Source organism: Stegostoma tigrinum, chromosome 23 (assembly GCF_030684315.1).
Source record: "Stegostoma tigrinum isolate sSteTig4 chromosome 23, sSteTig4.hap1, whole genome shotgun sequence".
Lineage (NCBI taxonomy): Eukaryota > Metazoa > Chordata > Chondrichthyes > Orectolobiformes > Stegostomatidae > Stegostoma > Stegostoma tigrinum.
In genome coordinates, this window is record NC_081376.1 from 49253469 (window position 1) to 49273587 (window position 20119).

The following is a 20119-nucleotide window of genomic DNA, read 5'->3' on the forward strand; positions in this document are numbered from 1 at the left end:
TCAACTGAACTACCAGAGAAAGATTTGTATTTATGTAATGCTTTACATGTCCACTGGATATCACCAAGGCACTTTACCACCAATTATGGCACAGCAATGTCCCACAAAAGCCATGCATTAATCACTATAGAACCCCTACAGTGTAGAAGCAGGCCATTTAGCCCATTGAGTTTGCACCGTCTCTTTAAAGAGCATCCCACCCACATCCACTGCCACCCCCCCAACATGCGTAACCATGCACTTCCCATGGCTAACCCACCTAACCTGCTCATCTTTAGACTGTTGGAGGAGACTGGAGCACCCTGACAAATTCCATACCGACAAGGGGCACATGTGTAAACTCCACACAGTCATCTGAGAATGGAATCAAACCCAGGTCCCTGGTGCTGTGAGCCACCATGCCAACCAGCTCATCTGTTTTTATGACTTGATTGAGGGACTGAGGGCCAGAACACTGTGCATAACTCCCCTGTCCTTCTTTAACGTCATGCCATGAGACCTACCCCCACCCCATAGACAGGTGAGTCAAATGTCTCATCTGAAGGGCAAACCCTCTGACAGCTCCTCAGTCCTGTCCAGTGTCAGCCTTGAGTTTTGTGCTCTGTAAAGCTTAGAGTGGATCTTGAATTCATGACCTCATAACTCAGAGGCTGAAGTACTGACTACAGGGGGTAGCTTACAGTAGGTAAAGTGTCACATAATCTTCAGAGCTGATGCCAGAAGACCAGGCCTCCTTTGAGAGTATTAATTTGTATCCTTCACAAAGCAATTGTTAATTCTCCAAACATCAGGACCACTCAAACAGGAAAGCTGCAGGATAGATAGCATGAAGTGCAGCAAGGGCACCCTGGCAGCTTGGACAGTACTGTCCAAACCCACAAATACTGCCCCAAAAGGCCAACAACAGCAGATACATGGGAACACCTGCAAGTTCCCCTCCAAGCCACTTGCCATCCTGACTTGGAAATGTATCACTGTCCCTTCTGTGTCCCTGGGTCAAAATCCTGGAATTTCGTCCTTAACAATGCTGTGGGTGTACCAATGATCCAAGAAATTCAGGTGTTCGAGAGGTCAGCTCACCACCTTCTTAGAATCAGGTATGATCACACAACCCCTACAGTGTGGAAGCAGGTCAGTTGCCCCATTGAGTCCACACTGCATCCTCTTAACAGCCTGCCACCCAGACCCAACCCCAATCCTGTATTTCCCACGGCAAATCCACCTAGCCTGCACATCTCTGGACACTCTGGGCAAATTGGCCTGGCTAACGCACCCTAACCTACACATCTTCTCCAAGGCAATTAGGGATTGGAAATAAATGCTGGCCCAGCTGGCGCCAGCCACATCCCATGAATGAATATTAAAAAATGGTAAGTATTGCAAATTGTAGCAGGACTTACCTCCAATAGTATTGTTCTTCAATCCTGAAGCTCATGCTCAGCTGTTTTAGTGTAAAGAGTTTTAGTGATGTGCCATGTATGATTCCTTTCCCAGGAGGGAGATAAATTGATTCGTCTCTGGATTCATGAAGTTTACAGGGTTTTTTATGACAGATTGATTGCGGACGATGATAGACAGACATTTTTCCAAATAATCAAACAAACCACCTCAAATTTCTTCAAACAGAGTGTTGATAAGGTAATTTCTGGTGTTTCTTCTCTTGTTTTTTTCATGTTTGAAATTTCTTGGTAATACTTATAATATTGCACAAATAACAAGAGTTTTATACCACAAGTTCCCACCCATTCCCTATCCCCTTGATTTCGTAATTGCATTTTGCATGTGTGGCTTTGCAAACTGTTGTACCATCTGCCAAATCACTCTGATTTATTTGGTTCACTGCATGGTATTGATAGATAATCCAGTCCGAGCATCTTATGCTATGCAATAGAAAGGAGGGTGATGGCCTAGTGGAATTATTACTTCACTATTAATCCAGAGACCTAGGTAATGTTCTGGGGACCTGGATTCAAATCCTGTCTTGGCAGATGGTGAAATTTGAATTCAACAAATAACTGGAATTAAGGGTCTAATGATGATTATGAAACGATTTTCAGGAAAAATTATCTGGTTCATGAATGTCCTTCAGGGAAGGAAACTGCCATGTTTACCTGGTCTGACCTATATGTGACTCCAGACACACAGCAATGTGGTTGACTCTTAATTGTCTCTAGGCAACTAGGGATGGACAATAAATGCTGGCCTGGACAGTGATGCCCACATCCCATGAATGTATAAAAGATGCAACAGTAGGTCAATTGGCCCCTTGAGCCTGATCCACCATTCAATTAGGCCATGACTGATCTGATTTTAATCTCCTATCCTACTGTCACTTATCAAAAATCTATCAACTTCTGTTTTAAAAATATTCAAAGGCTCTGCTTCCACTACCTTTTGAGGAAAAGTGTTCCAATCTCTCAGAATCCTTTACAGAGAAAAAAAAATCACCTTTTCACTATTTCAAATGGATGACCTTGCATGTTTTAAGCATGACACGTAGTTCTAGATTCTCCCACCTGAGGAGTCATCTTCTGCACATCCATCTAGTTGTCATCATAGGATCTTATCATTTTCAAGTCATCTCTTGTTCTTCTTAACTCAAGTGGATACAAATCTAGCCCCTCCGTTGGGCAACGACCCATTGGAAATGTTAATCTGATAAACTTTCTCTGAGCTGCTTGTAATTTGTTAGCATCTTTCTTCAAATAAAGTGGCCAATATAGTGCAGAATATTTTTGATGTAGCCTCTCCAGTGCCCTGTGCAGCCCCATGTGCTGAGGGAGAAATTAGGTTGTATGGTTTCAAGCTGATACTCTGTGGATTATTTTGGTTCCTTGGGGCTAGGCATCACTGCCTGAATGGCCTGTGCACCACTCCACAATCATATCAGTGAAGAATGCTGACCAAGCTAAACAGAACTACCTGCCTCTTTGAGAAAATCAGTGTTTTTAACCGCACCCGTTAACCTGTCTCCCCTGTTTATTTCCTAATTTTGGCTTTGCCATTGGAATAACTCAAGTTCCTGGATGCCACCTTAAGAATACCATTGGGAAAAGTCTAGCAGATGGTCGTTTCCCCACTTCTGTCAGTGAATGAATTTTGTGAACTCTGAGGAGAACCAAGGGCTCCCATCATTAGACACCATTCTGTCAGACACTTTTCCTTCCAGTTTTCTGTCCTTCAACAACATGTTAATTGGCAGTATGTGTTGCAAGTGTTGATAGTCTGCCTTTTGTTTTGCACCAGACCAAACCCCCTTGAAATGCACCAAGGAGACAGCCTAAACCCTTAATTTTTTCTTAGTTGAAGGCAAATGCAAGGTTCTGTGTTCCAGATGTAATTTGGTTAGTTCTAAGGTTTTAGGGTAGGGTTATAGCTCAGGTTGTGGATGTTGTGGTTGGTTGCCTTGCTGAGCTGGTTCGTTGTTTTTCCGTAGATGTTTTGTTACCCTGCTGGGTAACATCATCAGTGCAGCCTCCGATGACACGCCATTGTGTTTTCCCATCTGTTATTTAAACTCTGGAGTCCGTTGAGCTGGATTACCTCACTTCCAGTTTTCATTTCCGGTGGAGTGTATATTGGGGCGAGTTCTGTGTTTATTGATGGCTTTCTTCGTGGAGTACCAGGCTTCTGGGAATTCCTATGCTTGTCTCTCTGCTTTGCTTGTCCCTGGATTGTGTTGTCCCAGTTGAATTGGTGGTTCTCCTTATCCATGTGGATAGGGATGAGTGAGTATTGGTTGTGTCTTTTTGTAGCCAGTTGACGTTCATGTACACTTGTGGTTTATTTCCTTCCTGTTTGTCCGATGTAGTGTTTGTCACAGTCTCTGCAGGGAATCTTGTATACGTCATTGGTCCTGTCCATAGTGGGTAGTGGGTCTTCGGTTCAGGTGAGCAGTTGTCATAGGGTTGGTGTGGGTTTGTGTGCTACTCTGATGCCCAGTAGTCGTAGGAGTCTTGTGGTCAGTTCAGATGTGCTGTTGATGAGTGTGTTGGGGTGTGTAGTATCTTCCTGGTGTCGTTCGTGTAATAGGCATCTTCTGACCCAGTTTTTTGGATATCCATTGTCTTTGAATACATGTCGGTGTAGCTCTGTCCTGCTGCAGTGTGTTGTTGCCTGGTTAAATAATGTTTTCATGCAACTTCGTTTGTGTGTGTTTGGGTGGTTGCTGCTGAAGTTCAGTACTTGGTCAGTGTGTGTGGCTTTCCTGCGTACCTTTGTTAGGAATTCCCCATTTGTCCTGTGCTCTACCATGACATCTAGGAGTGGGAGCTGTTTGTTCATAGAATCCTACAATATGAAGACAAGCCCCTGTCAGATGAAAAATACCAGTTGGTAGGGTGAGGCAGACTGGCTGTCTAACTGGTTATTTTCTTTCATTGAATCCTACAGTGTGGAAACAGGCCCTTTGGCCCAACAAATGGAAGTAGTTGAGGCAGGTACATTAACAACATTTAAAAGGCGTTAGTACAAATGCATGATAGGAAACGTTCAGAAGGATATAGGCCAAGTGAGGGAAATAGGATGATCGTGGATGGATATTTTTTGGTCGGCACAGACCATTTTGGGCCAAAGGGACTGTCTCTGTGCTGTAGGACTCTATGACTGCATGACTCTGTGATGAAGATAAGCATGCTGTACACCTTCTTTACTACCTTATCCGCTTGTGTTGCCACTTTCAGGGAGCTATGAACTTGACCTAAGATCCCTCTGTACATTAATGATGGTAAAAGATGGTAAGAAACCTGCTCCAAGCTGTATGGACTTCAATGCCTTAGAGAACATGAACATGACTTACAGAGGTCACAGTCGTTTTACAGCTTATCTCTTATCAATGTTATCATCAAACCCAATGTCTACATAAAGGAAAGAACATAATGGATACTTTTTGTTTTATTCATTCATGGGGGATGTCCATGCCACAGGCTAGGCCAACATTATTGGCCATCCCTAATTGCTGTAGAATTGCTAAACTATTTTGGAGGACAGTTAAGAGTCAACCACATTGCTGTTTGTTTGGAGTTACATATAGGTCAGACCAGATAAGGGAACAGCTTTCTTTCCTATGGGACATTTTACAGAGATGGACTTTTTACAACAATCAACAATGGTTACATGGTGACCATCAAACCAACTTTAAATTCCAGGCTTTTTTTAATTGAAAGTACATTTCACCATTTGTTGTTGTGGGATTTGAATCCACATTCCCAGAACAATAGCTTGGGTTCTGGATTATCAGTCCTGTGACACTACATCACAAACTCCCAAAAGAATGCAGCGAGTCTCCAAGATTTTAGCTAATTCTTCCAAAGTTATTTCACTTCTTCAGTGATTTCTGTCAAATGAATGATCTACCTATCATTTACTGCATTACTGTTTAAACCATAGCTTTGAAATTAAGCTGTGGTACACTACTCTAGAAATGATTAAAACAGCTGCCTTATCGTTCTGCATAATTCCAGTGGAGTTACTGACATCAGATGGATGTGTTGCCTGCATTGAACATGTCCAAGAGGAATTTCAAATGAATGTATCATGAATACATAATTTCAGGTTTTGTGTTTGTTTCTTGTCCTCCAGCTTCTCTTTTTCTCAGCAGCTTGAGACCACAGGTATGCCACTCTGCTAAAATAATGAGTAAGGTCATTTATCTGGAGAATCTCTTACAAGCAAGACAAAAAAATGCTTTCGTTTAACATTTACATGTATGCATTTGCGGCAATGGTTCCTTGACGGGGCAGGAGTAGTTTGGTATTATGCTCTCTCTTTGCTTTGTGAATAATGAACATGCTTATTGTAGTACTGAAATAAGTTAACTTGTCTGTGCTTTATTAATTAAACATGCACAACCAAATCTCTAATCATCTGTTTCCACCTATTTGTGTAGGTTTTGAGCCATTTGACTCCATCAGGAAAGGTTACCGATGACAATATTCGCAGTCTATTTTTCGGAGATTTTCTAAAGCCAGATTCTAATGTAAAAGCTTATGATGAGATTGTAGACTTAAAACAACTTACATCAGTGATGGAATATTATCTATCAGAATATAACAATGTCAGTAAAGCTCCAATGGCTCTGGTCATGTTCAGGTTTGCCATTGAGCATATCTCCAGAATATGCAGAGTGCTAAAACAAGACAATGGCCACTTGCTTCTAGTTGGTGTTGGTGGGAGCGGCAGACAGAGTGCTACAAAACTGTCCACTTTCATGAATGAGTTCAACCTCTTCCAAATTGAAATCACAAAGAACTATGGCAAAAGTGAATGGAGAGATGATATTAAACGGATAATGATCAAGACTGGAGTTGATGGCAAACAGACTGTCTTTATGTTTAGTGATAGTCAAATTAAAGATGAGTCATTTGTGGAAGACATCAACATGTTGTTGAACACAGGAGATGTACCCAATATCTTCCCGGCAGATGAGAAAGCTGAACTCCTTGATAAGATGCAAAGTGTTGCCAGGACTGATGGAAAGAGAATTGAGGCCACTCCACTGTCATTATATAATTACTTTATTGAAAAAGTAAAAGCTAATCTACACATTGTATTAGGTAAGATCTCCCATCCTTGCATTGCAATAATAATGTTTAAATAAGTATTTTTTATATTTGTTCGTGAGATGGTGTGTTGCTGGTTGGGTCAGCATTTATTGCTCATCATCCAATTGCCCTTGAGAAAGAGATGGTGAACTGCATTCTTGATTATTTGGGGTTATAAGGCATTTTGGATCATCTTTAGGATCATGCAATACGATGTATGTCTTTCTTTCTATTCATTCTCCCATATCTCCCTCAGTTTGGCCTACACTTAATGTTAATTCAATGATGATACTGTGTGGTAGAAATTGACTAACTTAGCTCTGAATTAAAACTGTTAGTGTCACAAGAGTGGATACAATTTGAATCTGGTTTGGAGAAACCTAGAGTAATTTGGCAAGGACTATTCTGCTGCATGATTGGTGCCAAATGCTTTTACACTGCCTGTAACTCTATCTATACCCGTCATTATTTTATAAACCTCTTTAAGGTCACTTCTCAACCTCCTACACTCCTGTGAAAAATGTCCCAGCCTATCCAGCGTTTCTTTACACAGAGAGTGGTGGGTGCCTGGAGCGCGTTGCTAGTGGAGGTGGTAGACGCAGACATGTTAGCGTCTTTTAAGATATATTTGGACAGGTACATGGATGGGCAAGGAGCAAATGGACACAGACCGTTAGAAAATAGATGACAGGTTAGACAGAGGATCTTGATCGGCGCAGGCTTGGAGGGCCGAAGGGCCTGTTCCTGTGCTGTAGGTTTCTTTGTTTCTTTGTTTGTTTATTACTCAAACCTTCCATACCCAGCAACATCCTGGTAAATCTCTTCTGATCCCTCTCCAGCTTAATAAAATCCTTCTTATAACTGTGCAAACAGAACTGGACACAGTACGCCAGGAGAATTTTCAGCAATGTCCTGTAAAACCTCAACGTGACTTCTCAACTCCTAAACTCAAAGAACTAAGCAATGAAGGCAAGTGTGCCAAACACCTTTTTAACCACCCTGTCTATATGTGACAAAAACTTAAAACAACGATTCACCTAAACCCCAGGTCCCTTTGTTCTACATTATCCAAAGCCTTAATATTAATTGTATAAGCCCTACTCTTGTTTGTTGAACCAAGAAACAATACCTTGTGTTTAACCAGATGGAACTTCATCTGTTATTTTTCAGCCCATTGGCCCATTTCATCAATATCCCTTTGTAATCTTAGAGAACCTTCTGCACTGTCTACTATACCACTAATTTTGGTGTTGTTTACAAACTTTCTAACCATGTCTGCTATTTTGCATCCAAATCGTTAATACAGATGTTCTTAAGACAGACAATTTTCCATTAACCCAGGCATCAGTAGCAAAGAAGTATCACGAAATTAATATGTACTGTGAAATTTTAGTAGCGGTACCTAATTTAGCAAAGCAACAATGGTGGAATAAATTGATTAAATAATGAAGGTTACATACTCATATTGGACATCTTAACTATTTGATGGAATAGAATAGAACATAGAACAGCAGGCTGTTCAGCCCATGATGTTAAGCGGACCTGTTATCCCACTTTAAGATCAAACTAACCTACATACCCTTCATTTTACTATCATCCATGTGCCTATCCAAGAGTCACTTAAATGCCCCCTAATGTATCTGACTACCACAGCTGGCAGTGCATTCCATGCACCCACCACTCTCTGTGTAAAGAACCTACCTCTGACATCTCCGCTATACTTTCCTCCAATCACTTTAAAATCATGCCCCCTTGTAATAATCATTTCTGCCTTGGGAAAAAGTCTCTGGCTTTCCATTCTATCTATGCCTCTCACTAGCTTGTACACCTCTATCAAGTCACCTCTCTCTTCTTTCTTCGCTCCAATTAGAAAAGCCCTAGCTCCCTCAACCTTTCCTCATAAGACCTGCCCTCCAGTCCATGCAGCATCCTGGTAAATCTCCTCTGCACCTTCTCTAAACCTTCCACATCCTTCCTATAATGAGGCTACCAGAACTGAACACAATATTCCAAATGTGGTCTGACTAGGGATTTATAGAGCTGCAGCATAACCTTGTAGCTCTTAAACCCAATTCCCCTGCCAATTCCTCCTTCTTAATAACCCTGTTAACTTGGGTGGCAAATTTGAGGGATCTGTGGATGTGGACCCAAAGATCTCTCTGTTCCTTCACGCTGCCAAGGATCCTGCCATTAACCCTGTATTCTGCATTCAAATTCGACCTTCCAAAATGAATCACTTCACACTTTTCCAGGTTGAATTCCATCTGCCACTTCTTTGCCCAGCTCTGCATCCTGTCAATGTCCCACTGCAACTTACAACAGTCCTCCATGCTGTCCACAACTCCACCAACCTTTGTGTCATCGGCAACTTACTAACCCACCCTTCCACTTCCTCATCCAAGTCATTTATAAAGATCATAAAGAGCAGAGGTCCCAGATCAGATCCCTGCAGGACACCACTGGTCACCAAGCTCCAGTCTGACTACTTTCCTCTGTCTTCTACTGTACAGCCAATTCTGTATCTAGACAGCCAGATTTCCCTGAATCCCGTGCCTCCATACTTTCTGAATGAGCCTACCATGGGGAACCTTATCAAATGCCTTGCTAAAATCCATATACACCATATCCACTGCTCTCTGGTCATCAATAATGTTTGTCACATCCTCAAAAAATTCGATAAGGTTTGTGAGGCATGACGTGCCCGTCACAAAGCCATGCTAACTATTTCCAGTTAGACTGAGTTTTTCCAAATAATCATAAATACTATCTCTCAGATGTGAGTTTGCACGCTGAGCTGGACGGTTAGTTTTCAAACGTTTCATCACCATTCTAGGTCACATCATCAGTGAGCCTCTAACAAAGCCGCTTCAATGTGGTATACTGCATCCATTGTACCCGGTGTGGCTTCCTCTACATTGGGGAAACCAAGCGGAGGCTTGGGGACCGCTTTGCAGAACACCTCCGCTCGGTTCGCAATAAACAACTGCACCTCCCAGTCGCAAACCATTTTCACTCCCCCTCCCATTCTTTAGATGACATGTCCATCATGGGCCTCCTGCAGTGCCACAATGATGCCACCCGAAGGTTGCAGGAACAGCAACTCATATTCCGCTTGGGAACCCTGCAGCCCAATGGTATCAATGTGGACTTCACCAGCTTCAAAATCTCCCCTTCCCCCACCACATTCCAAAACCAGCCCAGTTCGTCGCCTCCCCCCACTGCATCACACAACCAGCCCAGCTCTTCCCCTCCACCCACTGCATCCCAAAACCAGTCCAACCTGTCTCTGCCTCCCTAACCTGTTCTTCCTCTCACCCATCCCTTCCTCCCACCCCAAGCCACACCTGCATCTCCTACCTACTAACCTCATCCCACCTCCTTGACCTGTCCGTCTTCCCTGGACTGACCTATCCCCTCCCTACCTCCCCACCTATACTCTCCTCTCCACCTATCTTCTTTTCTGTCCATCTTCGGTCCACCTCCCCCTCTCTCCCTATTTATTCCAGAACCCTCACCCCAGCCCCCTCTCTGATGAAGGGTCCAGGCCCGAAACGTCAGCCTTTGTGCTCCTGAGATGCTGCTTGGCCTGCTGTGTTCATCCAGCCTCACATTTTATTATCTTGGATTCTGCAGCATCTGCAGTTCCCATTATCACTGAAAACTAACCTTCCTGCTCAGCGAGCAAACTCACATCCAGAAACTCAACCTGAGCTACAAATCTTCTCAAAACTTGCTACTATCTTTCAGAATTCTCTCCAATAACTTTCCCACCACAGAAGTAAGACTGACTGGTCTGTAATTTCTAGGATTATCCCTATTGCCATTCTTGAACAAGGGAATAACATTTGCCAACCTCCAATCTTCTGGTACTACTCCAATAGACAGTGAGGATGTAAAGATCATCGCCAAAGGGGCTGAAATCTCTTCCCTCACTTCCCGTAGCAACCTTGGGTATATCCCGTCTGGCCCAGGGGACTTACCTATCCTCATGTTTTTCAAAATTTCTAACACATCCTCCTTCCTAACATCAACATGTTTGAGCATATCAGCGTGTTTCATGCTGTCCTCACAAACTACAAGGTCCCTCTCTTTGATGAATACTGAAGCAAAGCATTAATTAAGGATAACAAGGTGTAGAGCTGGATGAACACAGCAGGCCAAGCAGCATCAGAGGAGCAGGAAAGCTGACGTTTCGGGTCTGGACCCTTCTTCAGAAACTCCTACTATCTCTATTCATTAAGGACATCCCCTACCTCCTACACAAGTTCCCTCCACTATCCCTGATTAGCCCTACCCTCACTCTGACAATCCTGTTTTTCCTCAGATAAGTCTAGAACGCCTTGGGATTTTCCTTGATCCTATCCCCACCAAGGCTTCTAGCTGTCCTAAGCCCATCCTTCAGTTCCTTCCCGGCTACCTTGTAATCCTCTAAAGCTTGTCCAATCCTTCTTTCCTCAACATTAAGTAAGCTTCCTTCTTCCTCTTGACTAGATGTTCCACATGTCTTGTCATCCAAGGTTCCTTCACCTCACCACTCCTTTCTTGCCTTGGTGGGACAAACCTATCAAGCACTCACAGCAAGTGCTCCCTAAACAACCTCCACAAATCTGTCGTGCATTTACCTGAGAACATTTGTTCCCAGTTTATGCTCCGCAGTTCCTACCTAATAGTATTGTAATCCTGAATCCCCTAATTAAATACTTTCCCGTACCGTCTGCTCCTATCCCTCTCCATGATGACAGTAAAGGTCGGAGAGTTGTGATCATTGTCACCGAAATGCTCTCCCACCGAGAGATCTCACACCCAGCCTGGTTCATTGCCAAGCACCAAATCCAATATGGCCTCCCCTCTAGTCGGCCTGTTTACATACTGAGTCAGAAATCCTTCCTGGACACACCTGACAAAATCTGTACCATCCAAACTATTTGCACTTTGGAAGTTCCAATTGATATTGGGGAAGTTGAAGTCACCCATGTCAACAACCCTATTACTTCTATATCTCTCCAAAATTTGCCTCCCGATCTGTTTCTGTGTCTCTGTTGCTATCGAGGGGTCTATAGAAAACTCCCAATAAGCTGTATGCTCCTTTCCCGTTTCTGACTTCTACCCATACTGATTCAGTAGACACACCCTCCTCAACGACCTCCCCTTCTGCAGCTGTGATACCATCCCTGATTAGCAATGCCACTCTCCCACCTCTTTTACCTCCCTCCTTATTTTTTTTTGAAACATCTAAACCCCGGAATATCCAACAATCATTCCCACCCCTGTGATATCCAAGTCTTCGTAATGGCCACAACATTGTATCCCCAAGTACTGATCCATGCTCTAAGTTCATCACCCTTATTCCTGAAGCTTCTTGCATTAAAATAGCCACAGTTCAACACATCACGCTGTCTGCAACTTTGCCCTATCAACTGTCTATCCTTCCTCACAGACTCTCTGCATGCTGTATCTGCCGATACACCAGCTACCCCATCCTCTGATCCATTGCTCCGGTTCCCACCCCCCTGCCAAACTAGTTTAAACCCTCCCAAAGAGCTTTAGCAAATCTCCCACCCAGTATGTTGGTGTCTGTCCAGTTCAAGTGCAACCTGTCCTTCTTGTACAGGTCCCACCTTCCACAGAAGGTATCCCAGTGATCCACAAACCTGAAGCTCTCCCTCCGATACCAGCTTTGAAGCCACGTGTTCAGTTGCACTCGCTCTGTGTTCCTAGCCTCAGTTTACTACTGTGCTCATCCTGCCTTTAGCTTCCAACCTAACTCCTTATATTCACTTTTCAGGTCACTCTCCCCCTTAAGAATCCTGTAGACTCGATCTGAGTCACCCCTGATCTTGGCACCTGAACATATCAGGAGGAGGCAACATACCATCCGGGAGTCTTGTTTGCAACAACAGAGTCTCCTGTCTGTTCCCCTAACCATTGAATCCCCTATCACTATTGCTCTCCTCCCCAACTCCCTTCTGACCCATAGAGCCAGGCTCAGTGCCAGAGACCCAGATGCTATGGTTTTCCCCTGGTTGGTTACCCCCACCCCCAACAGTATCCAAAGCAATATACTTATACTTGTTATTGAGGGAAATGACCACAGGGGATCCCTGCACTGTCTGCCTATTCCCTTTCCCTCTCCTGACAGTCACCCAGCTACCTTTATCCTATATAACAAAGTGTGGAGCTTAGGAGCACAAAAGCTGACGTTTTGGGCCTAGACCCTTCATCAGAGAGGAGGATGGGGAGAGGGAACTGGAATAAATAGGGAGAGAGGGGGAGGTGGACCGAAGATCTGTCCATCTCTATTTGGTGTGCTCGATGGCTCAAAAAGGCCCTAAAACCGATCACTCCATGAAGATCTCTCCATCTTCGGTCCGCCGTGTTTGCTCCTGCTCAGCTTCGCTCCACCTATTCACGAGGCAAGTGTTTTATACAGAAACCTTACCTTCCCAGCTGCCCCCTGGCTCGCACCCTCATAACTCCCACCGCTGAATTAGAGACAGAAATAGCAAACCCTGAACTCTGTAATTTTAAAACTGATGTCTTTCCCCTCAGAATAAGCCCCCTGGCTTTCAGCTAAGGATTTAACAATTTAACAATGGTGATCTGATTTGAAATGAGTTCTTTTTACACCAGATTTGTTTTGACCATGCTTTTCCTGCAATGTCTTACAGGAAGTTTTGTCTTACAGTTATGAGCCCAATTGGAGACTCCTTCCGGAATCGTCTGCGAATGTTCCCATCACTTATAAATTGCTGCACCATTGACTGGTTCAAGGTTTGGCCAAGTGATGCTTTAGAAATGGTGGCGCACAAATTCTTGGAAGATGTAGAATTGGACTATGAAGTCAGGAAAGAGTAAGTGTGCAGATGGCATTTAATTTCAAAGCAGTGAGTCATTTTTGCACTGCCCAGAAACAACATTTTGAGATGCCTGTCCATTTAGCCTTTATCTCAAATAGTAGTGAGTGCAGCACAATACCCACCATAACATTGTTCACTGTGTACTGAACATTGAGCATTGGTGGGGAGCAAACATGAAAGTATAAAGTCAATGAAGTGATAGTGTGTGGCTGGTTGGCTCAGTTGGTTGGACTGTTGAGGTTACCATGCAGGACTTTCCTCTCAACCTCTCCCCTTGCCTGACTCTCAGGTTAAACCACTACCTGTTGTCACTGTCTCTAAGAAAGAGCAGTCCTATGGTCTGCTGAAACTGTACGAGTTTACTGTCGATACATTGTCAACTATGACATAATCCACAGTGTTTTATTAAATGAAGTTGACAAGATAACACTGAAGAAGAGTGTGCTGTGGTCACATTGTAAATAATATTATAAATATAAAGCTTGATTGCTTTTGAAGTTCTGTTCCTGAAAGAGATTGTATATTTCTAGCTTTTAAAATTAAACAACATAGTGAGCATTTTTATGGGGAAAACTGTAGTGAAGATGCCATGTAACCATATTGCAGTCATATCTTTACAGCTATTGGAATTTCCACACACATCTTACAATTATTTTCGATATAAGGAAATTCAATTTCCTACGTTCAGTGTTCTAGGTGATGTTCTAAACTACATTTGAGTTTTTAAAAAATTTATTCATTTTTGGGATGTAAGTGTCAGTGGCTGGGCTGGCCCTATTCCCCATCCCTAAATGTGGAGAAGGTGGTGCTGATAATTGATACCACAGTTCATCTGTTAATTTTGTCATAGTCCAGCCCACAGTTTTCAGACTAAACTGACCTATGCACAAGGATCATATATATATTTTCTCCTCACCTGTTCATTATAATTTTTGTGTGCCATTTTGTCAAAAGAAATGCAAAATCTAATTAAGAAGCGTTTTACAAATGGTAAACATTGACTAATTAATTGCGTGGTAATATGGTGGCTTTTTAACATTCTGTGTTAAAATTTTTGAAAATACATGTGATGTGAAGTAGACAAAAGAACACTGTGAATATGAACTTTACCAATGCCCTTGTCTTTCAGAGTTGTTGGGCTCTGCAAGTATTTCCAAGAGAGTGCAAGAATTATTTCAACTAAATATTTCTCCACATTGCGAAGATATAACTATGTGACGCCTACTTCTTACCTGGAGTTAATCCTGACTTTTAAAGTTCTGCTCAATAAAAAGAGACATGAAGTTGACCTGATGAGAAACCGTTATCTTGTTGGTTTAGAGAAACTAGAGTTCGCATCTTCACAAGTGAGTTTACTAACTGACACAGTCATTATAATTCCATCACTGGTTGGTTTATTTATGTTGTCTGAAATGGCCAACAATTTACTTTCTATAGACAGATAATTAAGAAGAATGTTACAAAGGCAGTGGGGGAGTAATATAATAACCAAAGAGCCTGTAGCATCAACTAATTCCAGTGTTGTGCTGACCTGTTTAATCCAATGGCACTGTTTTTGATGTGTGAAGCAGTAGGTATATGGGAACACTACCACCTTTAAGTTCCCCTCCAAGTCACTCTCCATCCTGACTTGGAAACATATTGCGTCCCTTCACTGTTGCTGGGTCAAAATCCTGCATTTCTTTTCCTTAGGGTATTGTGGGTCGACCCACAGCAGGTGGACTGCAGCAGTTTAAGAAGGCAGTTCACCACCACCTTCTCAAGGGCAACTAGGGATGGGCAAGAAACGCTGACCAAGTCAGCGATGCCCACAAACCACAAACGAATAATTTTTTTTAAAAAATCACTCTGAATTTTGGTTATTCGTGTTGGGTTTAATATGGCATTGAATCTGATTTTATTGGACCTTCTTGGCCAGCAGTGACTTAACATAATTGCACCTGGAGTACGATGAGTAATATATGATCTTAACGCCACTGAACACAATCTACTGGCAAGATAGTGATCAAATTTAATGAACTGGCCATTATTAATGTGCAAACCATCCAGTAATACAAAATTATCTTCTTGATTGTTATTTGGACAGTTTATTTTGACATCTTCAGTCTACAGCTTTGTTAGCAGTCTGTTCCAAAGAATTTATGCACTTTTTACATGCATTCATGTCTACTTTAAAAAAAAAATCACAGGGCATTTTACTTCTATTTGAAGGGCACTGGATATTGCCCAAAAGTGTACCAGTATCGTATCCAGAATGGTCTTAACATATTCCAATATTTTCCTGGCTACCATCAGTTCTGAGGAAGGGTCACTTGACCCAAAACGTTAACTCTGATTTCTCTCCACAGATGCTGCAGATGTAGAGCATAGAACATAGAATATTACAGCACAGTACAGGCCCTTTGGCCCTCGATGTTGTGCTGACCTGTCATACTGATCTCAAGCCCGTCTAACCTACACTATTCCATGTACGTCCATACGCTGAGCGTTTCCATCAATCTCTGTTTTTGTTTCTCCAAAGTTTAAACCTGCTCCTTCCCAGTCAAATGTGCATTCACCATATTTTCCACTCCTTGTTAATGAAAATTTGACTAGAGGCTGCCATTGGTTTATAGGGGCAGATGCCTCTCTGAACCATGGGATGTGCATTTTGCAATTTACCCTCATTTCCTTCTCTTCTTCCCTGAATTTGAGGATGGGACTTTGAATTCCAGAGCCATTTTTGCAAAGACAGAGCCTCTCTATTTTTGTGAAAATTCAGGTTTATGTGAATGGGTTACTAGGTTCAATCTTAAATCAATAGAAATAAAAAATGTGAGCTTCAACAGCAGGCTGGGAAATAAGTTCCATGATTGTGGCACCAGTGTTAATCCAAGCAATGAAATCTTGGGTCTGCTTTATTTTGTTCTCTTAAAAAAAGCATTTGTACGTTGTTTGCACATTGTATTTAGCCTTCTACGTTCCAATAGAAAAAACATCTATTGTGTATGACCATTCATACATTGTACACAGCTATTTTCAGTTCTTGTGACCGCAACTTTCCCCCCACAGTGGTCGAGAACGCCCTTGACCGCGTCTCCTGCATTTCCCGCAACACATCCCTCACACCCAGCCCCCGCCACAACCGCCCAAAGACGATCCCCCTCATTCTCACACACCACCCCACCAACCTCCGGATACAACGCATCATCCTCTGACACTTCCACCATCTACAATCCGACCCCACCACCCAAGACATTTTTCCATCCCCTCCCCTGTCTGCTTTCCGGAGAGACCACTCTCTCCGTGACTCCCTTGTTCGCTCCACACTGCCCTCCAACCCCACCACACCCGGCACCTTCCCCTGCAACCGCAGGAAATGCTACACTTGCCCCCACACCTCCTCCCTCACCCCTATCCCAGGCCCCAAGATGACTTTGCACATTAAGCAGAGGTTCACCTGCACATCTGCCAATGTGGTATACTGCATCCACTGTACCCGGTGTGGCTTTCTCTACACTGGGGAAACCAAGCAGAGGCTTGGGGACTGCTTTGCAGAACACCTCCGCTTGGTTCGCAATAAACAACTACACCTCCCAGTCGCAAACCATTTCCACTCCCCCTCCCATTCTTTAGATGACATGTCCATCATGGGCCTCCTGCAGTGCCACAATGATGCCAGCCGAAGATTGCAGGAACAGCAACTCATATTCCGCTTGGGAACCCTGCAGCCCAATGGTATCAATGTGGACTTCACCAGCTTCAAAATCTCCCCTTCCCCCACCACATCCCAAAACCAGCCCAGTTCGTCCCCTCCCCCCACTGCACCACACAATCAACCCAGCTCTTCCCCTCCACCCACTGCATCCCAAAACCAGTCCAATCTGTCTCTGCCTCCCTAACCTGTTCTTCCTCTCACCCATCCCTTCCTCCCACCCCAAGCCGCACCTCCATCTCCTACCTACTAACCTCATCCCACCTCCTTGACCTGTCCATCTTCCCTGGACTGACCTATCGCCTCCCTACCTCCCCACCTATCTTCTTTTCTCTCCATCTTCGGTCCACGTCCCCCTCTCTTCTCTCCATCTTCGGTCCACGTCCCCCTCTCTCCCTATTTATTCCAGTTCCCTCTCCCCATCCCCCTCTCTGATGAAGGGTCTAGGCCCGAAACGTCAGCTTTTGTGCTCCTGAGATGCTGCTTGGCCTGCTGTGTTCATCCAGCCTCACATTTTATTATCTATTTTCAGTTCTTGCCTTGTCTTATAAAATTGGTAATGTACATGGAATTGTGCCCCGCTATTAGGTGTCTGTAATGCAAAAGGAGCTAACAGACCTGCAGCCTGAGTTGATTAAGACTTCTGCTGAGACTGACAAGATGATGATAAAAATCGAGGAGGAAACAGTTGAGGTTGATGCCAAAAGAGAGCTGGTGGCAGCAGATGAAGCTGTGGCCAATGAGGCTGCAGCAGCTGCACAAGAAATTAAGGTACAATGCAATGAGACTTCTTGTAGCAGTTGCAAAATTCTTCCACACAATTTTACCTGGGAATTTCCAAATGACATTCCGGATTGTTAAGTGGGAAAATAGGCGCAGGACTAGGCCATTCAGACCTTCTAGCCTGCTCCACCATTCATTATAATTGTGACTGATCATCCAACTCTGTCGCCATTCCTGCTTTCTCCCCGTACCCTTGAATAATTTTAGCTCTAAAAGATATATCTAATTCCTTCTTGAAAACTACTTTCTGTGGCCTAAATGGGCTAATCTTTAGACTATGACCCCTGCTTCTGGACTCACTAATCATTGGAAACATCATTCCTGTATTTATTCTGTCTAGTCTTGTTGGAATTTTATAGATTTCTATGAGATTCCTTTTCATTCTTCTGTATTCCAGTGAATAAAGTCCCAACTGATCCATACTCACTTCACACATCAGTCTTGCCATCCAGGAATCAGTCTGGTTAAGTGTAATTTTTTAAAAGTATAATATCAGCACTGCTATTATCATTGCAAATGTCATTAAATATTAACATTGGACCTGATTTCTGAGACTGCTACATAAATTAGTGTCTCAGTCGATTATATGAAATAACTTTGTCAAGATGTGCCAGTGACATCTGAAGATAAATTGCTAGATACTGCAATAACATGATCAACCAATTCATAAAATAACTTGGTAAATTATGTTTTTACTAAGGGATCATTGCTAATTTTACTTTGCTTATGGATGTTATTAAACTTTTTACGGATGTAATTAAAGAGATGGATGTGTTATTGAGGCGTAGGGAACAAACTGGGGTCTGAAATTGTGTTCTCAGAAATGAGCAACTGGCGAGAATGGGTGCTCCTGTGTTTGTTGTAGGAAAGTTTGCCTTTCTTTAATTTTCTGCAACACAAGATAATTTACATGACACTGGAAATTGTTCTGCAGTTGTAATTAATGTTTTACTTTCATTACTTGGAATGTTTTTCCAGGATGAATGTGAAGGAGATCTTGCAGAAGCCATGCCCGCACTTGAAGCTGCTGTAGCTGCTCTGGATACTCTGAAGCCTGCTGATATCACAGTTGTGAAGACAATGCAAAATCCACCAGGCCCCATAAAGTTGGTGATGGAAAGTATCTGTGTGATAAAAGGGATCAAACCAGAACGAAAACCAGATCCAACTGGATCAGGTATGTGATTTACATCATCAAAACATGCATTCTCACAGCATAACTGTTTACATTAATGTAACAGTAACTGCACTGAAAAAAATCTAAGGAGTGGCCACGCTACGAGATCTAACTAGAGACAGTTTTTCAAAATTCATTCACAGAATGTGCATGGCACTGGCTAGGCCAGCATTTATTGTCCACTCCAGAGGACAGTTAAGACCCATTGCTGTGGCCTGGAGTCACACAAAGTCAAAACCAAATAAGGAAGGCAGTTTCTTTCCCTAAAGGACATTACTCATGGGTTTTTCTGGAACTATTGAAATTGGTTGCATGGTGATCATTAGACTCTTAATTCCAGATTTTTATCAAATTCCACCATCTGCTGTGGATTTGAACTCACATCCTGAGAACATTGATAACAAAGTGTGGAGCTGGATGAACACAGCAGGCCAAGCAGCATCTCAGGAGCACAAAAGCTGACGTTTCGGGCCTAGGCCCTTCATCAGAGGAGGGGAATGGGGAGAGGCTTCTGGAATAAATAGGGAGAGAGGGGGAGGCGGACCGAAGATGGAGAGAAGATAGGTAGAGAGGACAGTGTAGGTGGGGAGGTAGGGAGGGGATAGGTAGCCCAAGGAAGATGGACAGGTCAAGGAGGCGGGATGAGGTTAGTAGGTAGGAAATGGAGGTGTGGATTGAGGTGGGAGGAAGGGATAGGTGAGAGGAAGAATAGGTTAGCGAGGCGGGGACAGGCTGGGCTGGTTTTGGGATGCAGTGGGGGGAGGGGACAAGCTGGGCTGGTTTTGGGATGCAGTGGGGGAAGGGGAGATTTTGAAGCTTGTGAAGTCCACATTGATACCATTGGGCTGCAGGGTTCCCAAGCGGAATATGAGTTGCTGTTCCTGCAACCTTTGGGTGGCATCATTGTGGCACTGCAGGATGCCCATGATGGACATGTTGTCTGAGGAATGGGAGGGGGAGTTAAAACGGTTCGCGACTGGGAGGTGTAGTTGTTTATTGAGAACCGAGCGGAGATGTTCTGCAAAGTGGTCCCCAAGCCTCCGCTTGGTTTCCCCAATGTAGAGAA

The 20119-nt window shown here is 43.4% G+C and overlaps 1 protein-coding gene across 1 annotated transcript in view; it reads left to right on the top strand.

Annotated features, from left to right (window-relative positions):
- dnah3 (dynein axonemal heavy chain 3) overlaps positions 1–20119 on the top strand; it is a 185525-nt gene that overhangs the window by 141607 nt on the left and 23799 nt on the right. Inside the window, exons 45-50 of the mRNA XM_059654174.1 lie at positions 1495–1638; positions 5888–6554; positions 13228–13393; positions 14529–14745; positions 17682–17864; positions 18855–19053. Of these exons, the coding sequence (XP_059510157.1) occupies positions 1495–1638; positions 5888–6554; positions 13228–13393; positions 14529–14745; positions 17682–17864; positions 18855–19053 (1576 nt within the window). The remainder of the gene's footprint in view (positions 1–1494; positions 1639–5887; positions 6555–13227; positions 13394–14528; positions 14746–17681; positions 17865–18854; positions 19054–20119) is intronic.